Genomic DNA, 14,980 nt, shown 5'->3' with positions numbered 1-14,980 from the left:
TTGGGAGTGCCACGATTATGAAGGAAGCACAGCTTCCATTGCAGAGTGTTTCTTGCCTGTATGGTTAGGAAAATGTGGGAACTGGAGTGCTTTTGAGGGACAGTAAAGCAGGAAGTTGCAAGCCAGGATGTACATACCATTTAACTGTGTGATTTTAGACTTGACCAGTGATCTTGGGATGTCGGGGAACTGAAAGTCAAGGTGGGTGAGTTTGAATTCAAGTAGATGAGGTTTCTTAGGAGGACTGCAACTGCACGAGCCGTGGGATGACCAAGGAAAGAAAGGGATACTGTTGATCTGCAAGGAACAGATGCTTGAACTCAGAATGAGAAGAAAGAAGAGGGCACCCTTCCTTCTGAAAGGGCAAGCATGAAGCTAAAAGAGATTGTACTTCAGAGAGCACAAGTTCCAGTTGCTGCTGTCCCTGGTTCTGCATTTCTTACTCCTAGAAGATGCTGACAGGGGGACATCCTGGTAAATTCAAAACCATTTGTGGGAGAGGCAAAAACCCCACTCCCCAAAGTTCAGTTATTTCTTGTATCTGGTGGTAACTCAGAAGCCTCTGCAGGAGCTGTGTGGTCTCATTTTGCACAGTGGGGGAGCATCCTTTATGCCCCTTCCTGATTAATCCATTTAGTTTCAATTGCAGCAGGTTTTGCACAAGACAGTTTGTTCGTTGGTGCTTGCCGAATGAAATGGCTTAGTGTGAACCTTCCTCTGTAAACCATGGAGTGCAAGAAGCTCACTGGTGGAGGAGGCTTGAGATGAGAATCATTCTGTGTCTTGCCTTGCCTACCTGTAGCGAGTGGTACTGATTAGTCCTCAGACTTCCTCCTTCTGTCTTCCAGACAGCTGATAAGTTGCCATGATGAGACCATCCCTGCAGCTGAGATGATGAATCTGTGATGTTGAAATCAGTACCAGCATCATTCTTGGAACCAGATTTAAATGAAAACTGAGTCAGAGCATATATCCAACATGTACCAACGTCCCTTAGGAAGAAGTTCAGGCCTTGATTTCCCAATGATGGTCATAAAAATAGGATTGGCCCCATAACTGATGGGTAAAACCTTAACAACAAAGTGATTGTAACTTTGGTTAATTACAGCCTGTCTTCATCAACTGCAGCTGCCTTGTTTCTGTTACAGTGTGATTTTATGCCATGACTGTAACAAGCCAGCAGGAAGGAGAAGAGAAGACAGGGATTAAACAAAGCTAAGAAATCAGTCAGGAGAATTGAAATAGTTTTCCCATTAAAATGCTCATTAGCAAACTGCCCTGACACCTGGCAGGAAAATTCTCTTTAATGTGTCTGGAAAAGTTCAGACCTTTCAGTTCCTGATGTGGACTGATAAGAAGGCGCAATAAGGTTCTTCTTCAGCAGCAGAACTTGGTTACATCTTCAGAGGAGCTTGTGTTCAATGACTTGCTTTTTAAAGCGAAAGCTCAGGCCCACTTCAAGGAAGCACTTAATGTAAGAGCCAAGACCTAGTGCAGAGCTTGGATGGGGCTTGGAACAAGCTGCCCTAGTGGAAAATTGGTTGGACCTCCCTTCACACCACTGGTGAGGGAGAGAAGAGCGTGTGTAATGGAGGAGTTGAATTGTTGAGCACAGCAATTCCATGCCCAGTTTTGTTACCACTTGGTGTTTATGCAGTAGTTTTGCCCTGCATTGTTCCCCTGTGAAGGGCTGAAGATGCACAGCTAGCACAAGCATCCTTGTGGCTACATTTCTAGTTGCTATGTCTTTTATTTTACAACCCATGTTTGACTTGCCTTAGGAAAACAGAGCTAAGTTACTCCAGTGAAGACCAAGTGACCTCCTGTTTCAGCAGGACCTTTCATATCACACATCTGATAGAGACTCTGTCTCGATCCTGAGCCAAATCCTGAGTTCAAGTGGATGCTGTGTATGTTCAGGGTTTTAGATGGAGCAGTGGCCTTATCATTAAGGCCTTATCAGCAATATGTAACTGTGCATAAGCTGTAAGCAAGCCAGAGAGCACTGATAGGTATCACAGCTGACTCTGCGTGCCTGGGCTTAGTGCCATAATCCTGGATGACCAAGCATGGTGGATTCAGAAGTTGGCAGAGGAGGATATAGCATTTCCCAACCTTATGTGAGCACAGAGCTCAGGACGAGTCCCACTGTTTTTGCTGTAAATTTGGGTTTTTTTTTCTTCTCTGTTTCTTTATCCATCTTAGTTGCTTGGCGTGATACTTGTGCTTCAATTCAAACTGTGGGAGGCAGCTGGGATGTAGTACATCATGTTTAAACAGTGCTGCAATATCAGAAATCACTGTTCTGGTTTTGGCTGAGCCTTTATCTTTTCTGTTGCAGAGCCATAGCCCTGCCCCTCAGTAGCAAACTGGGTGTGAGAGACAAGCAGAGACCAAAAGCTCAGCCCAACCCTGTACTGGAAACGTTCTACAGTACACGCTGCAAGAACCCGGGTGAGGTAAGTCCTTTCTTCCTTTGCTTTCCTCTAGATTCAGCCCTTGTGTCTTATTACTGGGAACAGAATCACACACAATTCTGAAGCTGGGTAATGCCACTCGTATTTGGAAGCTCAGTGGAGCAGCAGGAACCACTAAAGCACTGGCCACCCAACACCAGCCAGCCACAGGAGCCAGAGATGTTCTGCTCTCTGAGATCTTTACACTAAGACCAGACAGCTTGCTGCAAAATGCCTTAAGATTGACCAGATTTGGGCTTGTGAGGAGCCTCCAGCTGGGCTCTGTGCTGACTTGGACAAGATGCCCATACTGCCACATCTGACCTTCCAGGCTGGGTCTGACCCCTGCTTTCTCCCCTCTTTTCCAGGGCGAGCTGCTCGGTTTGGCCAAGCAGTGCGACCTGCCGCTGAGGAAGGTGGAGAGGTGGTTCCGGCGCCGGAGGAACACGGACAGACCCAGCCTGTCCAAGAAGTTTTGCGAGGCCTGGTGAGCAGCAGCACAAGCCATGAGAAGCAGGGGCCTTCCACCAGAGCTGAGTTCCGTGGGCAGCTCACTGCTCCCCAGCCTGGCCTCCACCCCTATGCAGAGAGCATCCCAGCTCCAGCAGCTCCCCAACCTGCCCTCCACTCCTATAACAGAGAGCATCCTGGGTCTTCCCTGCCCCATATGGGTTGCAGTTCTTCTGCAGCTCTTTGCTGCTTCTCTGTTACTGAAACAGAGCTGCTTTTCCCCTTTATTTTCACTCCCAAGTCTCCTTTTATTCCTGTCTCACCTTTATTCCTTCTAGTACTTCTGGTTTTGACTCTGTAAGTCTGCATTCTGCTTTGAAACACAATTGTGCCTGAAAAACTCCCTACTGCTTTGCATCTTACTGCTTCTTGCCGCTTTGCTGCCCCCGAAATAGCCTTTCTGTTGCCTTTCCTGTGACTTCTCTTTGCCTCAGTGCAAGCTGATTCCTTCTGCTGCATCTTTTCTGCAACTGTTCTGCCCGCTGTTGCTTTCAGAAGTCACAGGCAGTGGGCTGGATTGCGTTCTGCCTAAAATGTATCTGTCTGAAAGTGTGTAACCAAAGGGTAGGCATCAACTTTGAGCTAATCCCCTTGTGCTCCACTTAGCACTCAATCTCTCATTCAAAACCCCTGCTTAAAACCCCTCATTTATTTATAATATTCTGGGTAGTTGCAGCTAGAAATACAAAGTCTGTGGACGAGGAGTTGTAAAGCAGTCTGCTTCATCTCCTCCCATGAAGATGCAATCTTAAGTTCCCCTGCACTTACAATAAACAGGAAACAGTAAATAGTTGGTGACTTGACTCAGTGAGGATGGAGTCCTTCCACCTGCTCTCTGTCACCAGGCAGGGTCTGTAGAAGGAATCTCTGTCTGTGATGTAGTAGCTTTGCACTGGTTATGTGTGGCTTGGAGCTCCTGGGGGTGTCATTGGCAGGTAGGGTCTTGCTCTCTCTCAGAATGGAGTTCCTTCTGATTTGTTATGGAGATGTTTGGAAATGTAAGGACTGGTTTAGATCATTTGAATCCTTTGAAGGTTTCTTGTGTTTTGTTTTATCAACAGCTTGCTTATCCCATTGGGGTGAAATTCCTTCATTCCTTATTATGTGTGTATGATCGGGTGACCTGCCTCTGTCCACTGAACTTGGCAAGCAGCTCATATGTATTTGTATGTGGGTTTAATGTGGTTAAACCATTACCAGCTTCTGACTGAGCTCGAGCATGACATACTCGTTACTTCACATGATAATGAATTAAGCATGCCCTATCTCCAAAGCCTAGGAGAGGGATTGGTGCTGTTTGACTGCCAGTGCTGGGAAGGTTTGGAATGATTATCTGGGAGATTTTAGTCAGCAGGATTCTTGTGGTTTCATCTAAAGCAGAACAATTGCTCTTTGTGACCTGGTGGATGTGCCAGTGACACGCAAAGAGCCACTCCTGTTATGGGCATATTGATACACATCTACCTTAATAGTGCCCTTCTTTGAAGGGGTAGGGTTGATGCACAGACCCGCAGGGGGGTGGTTAATGAACGGCTTCTAACCTGCTCTGTTTTGTTTGTTTGTAGCTGGAGGTTTACGTTTTACATCACTTCTTTCATCACCGGGCTCGCTGTCCTGTACGATGTGAGTACACGAGCAGTGCCACCTGCTGTTCTACCCAGCCAGTGCCTGCAAGAACGGCAGCTTGTCTGGTCAAACATGTCCTTTCAGACCTTCTCGTAGAGGTTTTCCCCCCCGGTCAGTGTGTATCCCCTACACAGCACGTTTATGAGACCACACACAGATCGGCCCCTGCTTGTTTTAAACGCTCCAGCTCAAACCCAAGAGGTTTCCTCTTCTTCTGGCAAAGCAGAAGACAGTTGGGGTTGTGTAAAAATACATTTATGTGGGCTAGGAGATAGAACACTTACCTGAGATGGAAGCTGCAGGGCCTGGTAGTGTGTTGTATCTGATACCTGCTAAGGTAAAAAACTCAGGTTTCCTTTGGAGCATGGACTGCAATTTAATCATTTTATGTGTTAGTCTTCTTTTCCTTGCCCAAGGTGTGGTTGGTTCAAGCTCATGCCTCTGCCTTTTCTCCAATCTGATAAATAATGAGTTCTCAATACAAATTGAACTGCCTCAACAGGCAGAAGAGGTAATAGAAGCCGTGAATATGCTCTGATCAGTGAGCTGAGACTGGGGCACAGGCCTGCCTCTGACTGTGTGTTAGACGTTCTCCTGGCTCTCTTCCTGAACCACTTCCCCAGGTGAGCTTTACATTGGCCCATTCTGAGGGGTTAAGGAATGGAACACCTGCAGCTCCCAAGCCTGCAGGCACAAACTATGCTTATAACTTATGGTAACAAGTGAAGAACTTCTGAACTTAGACTGACTTCTGAGTCAGAATTTAAGGTACTCTGTGAGCTAGCAGAGGAGTGAAAGTATCTAAATCCCAACTGTAGTGTTTTGTGAATCCCTGCATCCAAGTTGAAGGCAAAATCCTGCTCTTTTGCATGTTCTGACCGTTCTAGGAATAAAAGATCATCCTCACGTTTCAGAAGAGTCTTTCTTCAGTACATGTCTTCCAATTTTCACAAGAGAGGGAGGCATCTACAGACAGCACCTTTAGATCCTGTAGCAGATAGCAGGTTAATCTGTTAGCTGAAGTTGTACAAAATGACTGCATTAAAAAGAAGGACAAAGAATGAATGTGACAGGGCTTAGTTACTTGTGACATTTCCTGACTTTTACATGTTTACCTTGTAATGTGAGCAGTGTTTTATTTGTTCCTCTGGAGCACCTTTCTTTAGAAAAAAAAAGCAAGTGTTTAAAGCTCATCTTAGCAGCTGAAAGCAGAAGACTTCTGTCCCATGAGTCAGAAATACCAGGTAGCAGTAGGAACTTAGAGAACCATAGAATGGTTTGGGCTGGAAGAAACCTTTAAAGCTCTTCCAGCTCTAACCCCTGCCACGGGCAGGGACCCCTTCCACTGGAGCAGCTTGCTCCAAGCCCCTGTGTCCAACCTGGCCTTGAGCACTGCCAGGGATGGGGCAGCCACAGCTTCTCTGGGCACCCTGTGCCAGCGCCTCAGCACCCTCACAGGGAAGAGCTTCTGCCTCAGAGCTCATCTCAGTCTCCCCTCTGGCAGGTTCAAGCCATTCCCCTTGGCCTGTCCCTACAGGCCCTTGGCCAAAGCCCCTCTCCAGGTTTCCTGCAGCCCCTTCAGGCACTGGAGCTGCTCTCAGGTCTCCCCTTCAGGAGCCTTCTCTTCTCCAGGCTGCCCCAGCCCAGCTCTCTCAGCCTGGCTCCAGAGCAGAGCTGCTCCAACCCTCACAGCATCTTCATGGCTTCCTCTGGGCCTACTTATCTCAAGTAGGCCACCAGAAAACAGCTTTTCTTGCTGAGAGTAGAGGAGCGATGAAATTCAGGACCTGTGGTTCCTACCTAGTTCAGGTAACACAGTGTGCCAGAGTTTCTAGATCACATTTCTCCTGGTTCTGTACCTGTATCTGCTGGAAATCCTGCTCCCAACCCCACTTCCAGCCAGCAGGAGGCTGTGTCTACACAGCATCATTACCACTGCTTGTAAAAGCCACTGCTCTGCTATCTGGAGCCTTGTAGAACTGTTCTAGCCAATTACCCTTTCAGAAGCAGCATAGAATATGTTCCATCACTGTATGCTCTGATCAAATCAAAGGGTCAGAGCATGCTCAGTGCAGGGAGAACTTTGGGGGACTTTAGTTGCCAGGGTTTTATGGAAGCTTCTAAGTTGTCAGGCTCTCAACTGGCAATTTGATATGAAGTGTGGCCACAGTCGGATCTTCTCAGAGGTTCATTACTTAACAGACTGCAGCACGAGCCTCACGTTTAGAGGAGGAGCCATGTTCTTGGCACACAAGTTTTCAGCCTTTTTGCTACATTTAAGTGGTGGTGTCCAAACCACAGAGATTCTTAATGAAACAGTTGTCATTTAATATGCTCAAAACATCACCACCCCAGACTTGTAGAACAGGTTGGTATACACCTTCTTTGAGCTCTTTTATTTAGGACCAGGCTGAACAGCCTGTGAAAACTCAGCTCAATGGCCACAAACGGGTAGTGCCACAAGCAGCTGCAAGTTCTTGCAGTGGAAACCTCTTTGCAACTGAATTCCAGACAGTGTGCCCACCTCTGCCTTTGATAAACCACGGCAAGGTTTGTAGTAGGCAAACTGAAGGAGTTAGGTGGGTGATGAGAGAAGAATTCTTCTGGCATTCTCACGTTCATGTTGTGTTTTCTTTGCAGAAGCCTTGGCTTTGGGACCATAGAGAATGCTGGACAGGATATCCACAGCAGGTGAGTCCTGCAAGAGGGAAAACTGCTGTTACAAACCATGTAGTGTCACTGCAAATCAGGTTGTCCTGGTGACGAAAGAGCACTGAACTAAATTGCTCAGGACCCTGCACAGTGCTAAAGAAACACACCAAAGATTCCAGATCTTCCTGGTGGTTCCTTAAATGGTCCACATGATTCAGCAAAGTGGAATTTCCTCAGCAATTTGCTTTTGCCTCAGCACAGCTGACATTCCCCAAGTAACTGCCTTGTTCAGTGGAAGTATTCCCCCCTGAAGCTGCAAGAACCAGTTTGGTTGGTTTGGTTTCTGATGTTCTTTGGCCTAGGAAGGAGCCTTCACTTCCAGCCTTTGCTCTGCTTTATCTGATGGGTAGTTCCCTGTCTCTCCCTCTCTCACAGCCCCTCCAGTCCTCCCTGTTCTGGTACTACATGCTGGAGCTCTCCTTCTACTGGTCACTGGTCTTCACCCTGCCCTTTGATGTGAAGAGGAAGGTGAGTGGCAAGGCTTAGGGAAGAACCAAGCACAAAGAGGCTGAACACTGGGGACAGTGACCTTCAAGAGCAGTGTATAGTGCTGCTCTGAGGTGCTGGGGGACTCTTTCCTTGCTCATTCCCAGGACTTTCCATTCCCAGTCACTGGCTTCCCTCCCCTCTGGGAAGTAGAGCATACAAACCCTGACACAGAAAGGCACAAACTGCTGCAGAGTCCACAATCTGGGTGCACTGATCACTGAGAGGGGAAAAGAGATGGTTCTCTGCCAGTTAAGCTGCATGTGGACCTAGGTGCCAGTGCGCCACAGAGAGGGTGCTGCATGGTTACATACACTTGAGGCTGCAAATGTACCCTTGTAAATAAAGAGTGATTGAGTCTCCATCACTGAGAAAGGGGTATGAAATGATTGTGCAAACAGGTAGGAACTGGGGCACTGCTTTGTGATGGAAAGGAAGCTCTCTTGATGTTGAATCATTGGTTTTTACTCTTCTGTCTTCTGATTTGTATCATCCTGGGACCATTACTGAGGGAGGGAGAGAGTGTTCTCTGTTGCAAGATCCTCAGTTTACACCATAAACTGGTCTCTTGGTTGCCTGTGTTTCTGGAATGTGTTTGGTAGAAGAGTTCTATGGGTAATACCTTACAGTGGAGGTTTCTTAGTCATTGGGTAGAGAGATATAAGGTGCATTATGGATTCTATTCACTGCTGTCCCCTTTCTCATCAGGATTTCAAGGAGCAGATAGTCCATCATGCTGCAACCATCTTCCTCATCAGCTTCTCATACTGTGCCAATTACATCCGCATTGGGACCCTGGTGATGATCATTCATGATGCTTCTGATTGCTTCCTAGAGGTGAGCTCCACAACTTACATGCCAGGCAACGGTGCTCTTCAGCTAAAGGGTGCCTTTTGACCTAGCACAGTGTGGGCCTGGCATTAAGGTGCTTCCCAACCAACTCAGTACTGATCTGACCCAGCCTAGGGTGCCCTGCAACCAGCCAGGAAGAGGCATGATTGACTGCATGCAGATTGTGTCAGATCTGGCTCTTTAGCACCCTGGAGCACATGCAGATGCACTCACTGTCTTGGCCTTCGGTTTTATTGTTCTTTCTCCTTCCAGCCAACTAAGATATTCAATTACATGAAGTGGAAAAGAACTTGTGACAGCCTCTTTATGATCTTCTCAGCTGTTTTCCTCATCAGCCGCCTGGTCGTTTTCCCCTACATGTGAGTCTGCTGCAGGAGAGGGGAGTGGAAAAGCTGCCTTCAAAGGGACAGGATCCTACAGCTGGGGGCTGAATCTTTTGCTGCAGCCTTTGCTTTTCAGGCCTTGAGCGTATGTCCCTGCCCTTTGCACAGGCCACAGTGGCACATGGCTCTTGCAGCTGCCCTGGGGTAAAGTAGGGTGGCCTGCCTTGGAATTCATAGAGTAGTCTTAAAGTCCTGAAGAATATTGCAGAGGAGGAGTCCTTGGCTCTACCCTCTTATTTCTGGTGGGAAACTGGGAGCTGGCTCACGTGTGTTATATATATGAAGGTGATTGCCCTTAAACTTCCTCTGTGACCAGAGCTTTCTAGGGCTTAATTACAGCCATATTAACAACATACTTTCCCTCCACTGCAATTCCCCCTCTTTTGCAGAGTGCTCTATAATACCTACTATTACTCCATGGAGATATTCCAGCCTTTCTTTGGATACTACTTTGTGAATGCTCTCCTGATAATTCTGCAGCTGCTCCACATCTTCTGGTCCTGCCTAATTATTCACATGGTCTACATGTTCATCCTCAGAGGCACGGTATGGATGGGTTTGTAGTCCCCTGTGCATCACACAGGGAGGGAGGATCCACCTCGACTGCTTGCCACCAGTCCCAGCACTTGCTCCAGGGTGATCTGCATTTGTAACAAAACAAAGAGATTAAAACAGGGAAAGTTGGGGTTGGTGAGGGCAGTGCAAAAGTGCTTCACCCTGAAGTACAGGATTTGTAATGACAGCATTACTGAGATCACAGAATCACGGAATGGCTGAGGTTGGAAGGCACCTCTGGAAGTTCTATCCCTATTCATTCCCTGGCTCACTTAGAAGTAGGTTGCCCAGGATCATGTCCTGACAGCTTTTGAATATTTCCAAGGACGGAGACTCCAAAACCTCTCTGGGCATTTGTGCCAGTGCTCGGTCCCCTTCTCAGTAACGAAGTGTTTCCTGATGCTCAAAGGGAGCCTCCTGTGTTTCAGTTTGTGCCCGTGGCCCCTTGTCCTGTCACTGGGCACTGCTGCGAAGAGCCTGGCTGCACCTTCCTTTCAGCTGTTAATATACATTGATAACATCCCCCTGAGCCTTCCCTTCTCCAGGCTGGACAGTCCCAGCTCTCTCAGCCTTCCCTCATGCAGTCCCTTCATCATCTTCATGGCCCTTCACTGGACTCTCTGCAGTATGTCCATGGCTCTCTTGTACTGAGGGGCCTGGAACTGAACCCAGAGCTTCAGGCGAGGCCTCCCCAGTGCTGAGCACAAGGGAAGGATCACCTTGTCCTGCTGGCGATGCTCCTCCTAATGCAGGCCAGGGCATGTTGCTGGCTCCTGTTCAGCTCGGTGTCTGCCAGGACTTCCAGGTTTTTCCTAGAGAAACTGCTGGGCCCCCAGCATGTTCTGGTGCCCGGGTTCCCACTTCTCCCCTGTAGAACTTCACAAGGTCTCTGTCAGCCCACTTCTCCATCCTGCCAGGGTGCCTCTGGATGGCAGCACGATCCTCCAGCGTACCAGCCACTCCTCCCAGCACATTTGCTTAGGGTACACTGCCCCATCATTAATACATGTTTCATATGGATTGTCTTGCAGTGCTGTAGATGTCTACAGGTAGATATTTCTGTCTAAACTAGCTGTCTGGACTGTTTGGAGCAGTAGAGAAGTCCAAACCATAACCCATTCAGTGTTGCACCCAGGTAGTGCTGTTCATAAGTCACAGAGCAACCCTAGATGAAAGTCTGAGATGCAGCTGTATAAACTTAAGGGAAGGGCCTCCCACTCTTTCTGACCCATCATTTGCTGTGAGACCAAACTGCTGCTCAGCATGAAATTCTTCCCAAAATCAAAGGCATGACCTAATGGCATTTAAATTGGCCACATGCAGAAGCTAGAGGCCAGGAGTAAGAAGTCAGTGCCTTGTGGGAGTTGACCTCATAGCCCAAGATGAGTTGTTTTATTAGTATCCAACTGGGGAATTCTGTGTTATGGGAACTGAGAAAAAGCATTGAAGGCTCATCTTCATCCATATTGTCCCCTTTTCCTCCCTTAAGGTTGTGCAGGGCAAATTCCTTGCAAACCAGGAAACAGAAGTTTCACAGGGCAGAAAATGAAGACACAGTTGAAGATGCCCTTTTACTATTTTCCTAATCCTAATTTAGTATTTTCCTAATTCCTGGCCAGAGCAGTGTGCTCAACCTGCAGCCATCCAGGCCAGGCGTGGTCAGAAGCTATTTCCTTGGCCCTTTTAGAACGTGTGAAAGAGCCTCTCCCATCCTTCTTCCAGATGTTTATGCCCAAAGCACCAGTATGGATCTCCTCAGTCTCCTATCATTGCCCTCAGTCCTGGCTGGCTGTGTTTTCGTGCTGCTTCTCAACCAGTACTGTAATTTGTAATGGTTATCAGGCCAGCTTGGAGCAAGCTGCTCTAGTGGAAGGTGTCCCTGCCCGTGGCAGGGGGTTGGAACTGATGAGCTTTAAGGTCCCTTCCAAGCCAAAACATTCCATGATTCCATGATCACAGCTAGGATTACACTGAGACTGAAATCAAAGAGACAAGAAAGAATCTTGTTTCCAAAGGTGATGTAAGCCTTCCAGTATCTGAAGGGGGCCTATAGGGATGCTGGGGAGGGACTCTTCATTAGGGACTGTAGTGACAGGACAAGGGGTAACGGGTTAAAACTGAAACAGGGGAAGTTTGGATTGGATCTAAGGAGGAAATTCTTTCCTGTGAGGGTGCTGAGGCACTGGAATGGGTTGCCCAGGGAGGTTGCGAATGCTCCATCCCTGGCAGTGTTCAAGGCCAGGTTGGATGAAGCCTTGGGTGAGATGGTTTAGTGTGAGGTGTCCCTGGCCATGCAGGGGGGTTGGAACTGGATGATCTTAAGGTCCTTTCCAACCCAAACTATTCTGTGGTTCTATGTAAAAGCTGAAAGGACACAGCAGGACTGCGTGCCAAAGGCTGAGGCACGCGTTCATCTGAGGCAGCAGATGAATGTTCCTGCTGTGGCTCAGGCTGCCACTGCTTCTTGTGCAGACTTGTATGTTGTCTTGCTTCTCATTTACGTGTTTCTTTAGATGGAAAAGGACATGAGAAGTGACACAGAAGAAAGCGACAAGGATGAAGAAAAAGAAAAGCTTAGGGAAAAGGAGAAAAATGGGATCACGTATTTCAGCAGCGTCACAAGCAACAGCTTTATCCAGAGGAATGGGTCTGAGCCACTGAACAGCAGAACCCATCTCACCAACGGCCACGTCAAGGAAAGATAGCTACTGCGCCCGTGCTTCTCATCTGCTCTGGCGTCAGCCCAGTTCAGTGTCTTTAGAAACAGTTTTGCTTATTGTATAGATAAATTGGAGTGCAATTGCAGTATCATAGCTGAATTCCTGCTTCCTGCAAACAGAAGTGGTTAAGGTCAGTGCTAGTTGGAGGAAGTTTTTGGTCTTTCTTCAATACAAGCTTACTGTAGCTGGTAGCCTTGAAGCAGACAGAAAGGGATCAAAGCGGTTTGACTCGGGTTAGGCTGTGCCACAGTTGTTGTTAAATGTGTTAATCTTGAAAAATGCTTTATAAAAACAAAAAAAAAGAGGTGGATAAACTCTGACAGCGTCAAGTTTTAACCACATAATGCTGTGTGAAAGGATTCAGCTTAGCCTTTACCAGCCCCTGGAGGCCCTGGCCCATTGCCACTAATGGTAATGGCTAACAAGTTAAGTGTGAGACTCCAAATCCAAATGTGGGGAAACCTTTGAGAAGACAGGTGCCCATACACAGAAGATTAAACCTGAGCATAGTGAAATGGAAGCTTTGGAAACACATAGGAGAATACATGTGCTTCTCAAAGGAAATGCTGCTCTGTGCCCTATGGATCTCAGCCTCTTCTGTACCAGCATTATTGCCACAAAAGTGGAAAATCCAAAGGCCAGACTGAGAGAGCGCCCACCCAAATCAGAGCTGGAAGAGCTGGAAAATCCAGACAACTGTGTCTCAACTGTCAGGTAATCCTTTAAACCTGCCCTGGGGGTAAGCACAGCAGCAGGAGGGAGGTGACAAGAAATGAGGTGATCTAGAAGCCCACACTGATTTAAGTGCTCATGTTTTCACCCAGTGTGATTGGCACAGCAGGAAATGTTTACAGGGTCAGCTTGTGGCAAGAAGGGAACACATTTCCCCTGACCTCAGAGGAAAAAGGATCCAGAGAAGGTCTGCTGAACCTCATGGAATAATGCTTTAATGTGGCCTTCTAACTCTAGGGCCTTAGCCTAGGTGTATCGAGAAAAGCAAGTTTAAAGCACTAGTCCATGAAGTCATGATGCAGTTCTGATGCAGTTTGTTCAGATGTCTTAGGCCTTACATCCTGTGTAGTCTTAGACTTTGAATTCTGTAATACCTTGAAAGAGTTAAATTCGTATGACATGAATTTCTGGTTCATAGATCAATTAGTCTGTGAAACCAAAGTATTCACAGCTTCATTGCAGTGAGTGCAGGGACGATGACTGCCAAGGCCATGCTGACACTTTCCTCTATGTGTCCAGTAAGAACCAGTGCTCACTGGGGAAGGACATGCGCCAAGGAAACACATGGCTTCAGAAGCACGTGTTTAAAAGGCAAGTGACAGCATAGAAGAGGGTTTTCAGCAACCCACCTGGTTCACCTGAGATGTGGCTGAGAGAGCTTGGCTCTGAGCTTGCATGCGCTCATCTTGGGTTTCAGTTAAAATACTCTGGATCTCTTCACAGGGGGAAAAGTGGCTCCAGTGGGGGGGGATTCCAGGGCAGTAACGTGCTCTGGGAGGAGAGCATCTGTTCCTGCATCATCCTTTACATTCAAGATAGTTTGTCTCTGAAGCCTTGAGCTAATTTGACGTTTAAAGCACATGTTCTGTATCCCGTCATGTTCCTTTCATCTGAGTCTGCAACCTTGCTGCTCCTCTGCGGGTGATGCGTGCAGGAGGGATGGTTGTGGATCGTTTTGTACTACTGATTGTAAACAGTCTTTATAAATGACTTTTGAAAGGTTGGAGTGTCTGGGCTCTTTTGTGCTGCTTTAACCAGCAGGAGGTAACCTGCCTCGGTCGCGCCTTGTCGGTGGTGTGTGACAAGGAGACACATGCGGGTGCCATTGCCAAGGTCAGGACACATGCAGTGTGCACGGTGAGGAGGCTGCATACCCGGGACATGCAGGCACATTGGGCCATGCCAACAGAGAACACCTCATTTGGCTTCAAGTAGGTAAAGATGTGTTGGGTGCTGGAACAAGGGACACCTTGGGGCACCCCTAGACCTAGGGGCAGGTTCCTTGGTACTGCCAAGGCAGTGGCAAGTCCAAGATTGCAGCACTGGGGAGGTGCTTTGGACTTGCAAGAACAGGAGGAGAGGAGATGAATGTCTATTTTTCATAGAATCATAGAATGGGTTTGGTTGGAAAGGACCTTAAGACCAACCAGTTCCAACCCCTTGCCACGAGCAGGGACACCTCACACTAGACCACACTGCAGGGGGGTCTCATGAGATGTGACCATAAACCCACTGGTAAGAGGTTTTGCAGAAGCCTCTTGCAGAGGTGTGGGAGGGGACCTCAAGGGTGCTCTGGATTCAGGTAGCACTATCCTGCTTGAGTCTTGCTGACTGTGTTCTTTGGGATAAGGGGCATTGTTCAAGGTCACTGTGCAAACCTCTCTGTGGCGTAGCTTGGTCTAAACACTTTGCACAAGTTCACTGTGTGGCATCAGTGAGCTGCTGCCTGTACTATGACTGCTGATTTCGTGCATTGAGATTGAGGATGACCGAATATGTGACAGCCATCTAGCTTTGAACAGGAGCACATTCCTTCCCCCATCTCTTACTAAAAGCATGCAGTTACATACATGCTAACTACTGCCAGCATTCTGGGATTTAATCTTAAACCTGAACTGGTGAATGATGTGGCTTTGGGGAAATCAGTGGGTTTGTTCCCATAGTTGTT

At 47.7% G+C, this 14,980-nt stretch overlaps 1 protein-coding gene across 3 annotated transcripts in view; it reads left to right on the top strand.

Moving 5' to 3' along the window:
• The window catches only part of CERS4 (ceramide synthase 4), a 28,284-nt gene extending 15,406 nt beyond the window's left edge, over positions 1–12,878 (top strand). For all 3 annotated transcript variants that reach the window (XM_062618675.1, XM_062618673.1, XM_062618674.1), the window contains 9 exons: positions 2,342–2,459; positions 2,825–2,943; positions 4,532–4,589; positions 7,233–7,283; positions 7,680–7,772; positions 8,499–8,627; positions 8,895–9,001; positions 9,415–9,571; positions 12,094–12,878. In XM_062618675.1, the coding sequence (XP_062474659.1) occupies positions 2,342–2,459; positions 2,825–2,943; positions 4,532–4,589; positions 7,233–7,283; positions 7,680–7,772; positions 8,499–8,627; positions 8,895–9,001; positions 9,415–9,571; positions 12,094–12,285 (1,024 nt within the window). In that variant the 3' untranslated portion in view covers positions 12,286–12,878. The remainder of the gene's footprint in view (positions 1–2,341; positions 2,460–2,824; positions 2,944–4,531; positions 4,590–7,232; positions 7,284–7,679; positions 7,773–8,498; positions 8,628–8,894; positions 9,002–9,414; positions 9,572–12,093) is intronic.
• Positions 12,879–14,980: the final 2,102 nt, after the last annotated feature.

The sequence above is a fragment of the Pezoporus occidentalis genome, unplaced genomic scaffold (assembly GCF_034315485.1).
Source record: "Pezoporus occidentalis ecotype Australia unplaced genomic scaffold, CSIRO_AGI_Poc_V1 ctg202, whole genome shotgun sequence".
Taxonomy (NCBI): domain Eukaryota; kingdom Metazoa; phylum Chordata; class Aves; order Psittaciformes; family Psittacidae; genus Pezoporus; species Pezoporus occidentalis.
The sequence above is the reverse complement of the archived record's forward strand: the minus strand, read 5'-3'. Positions and strand labels throughout refer to the sequence as shown.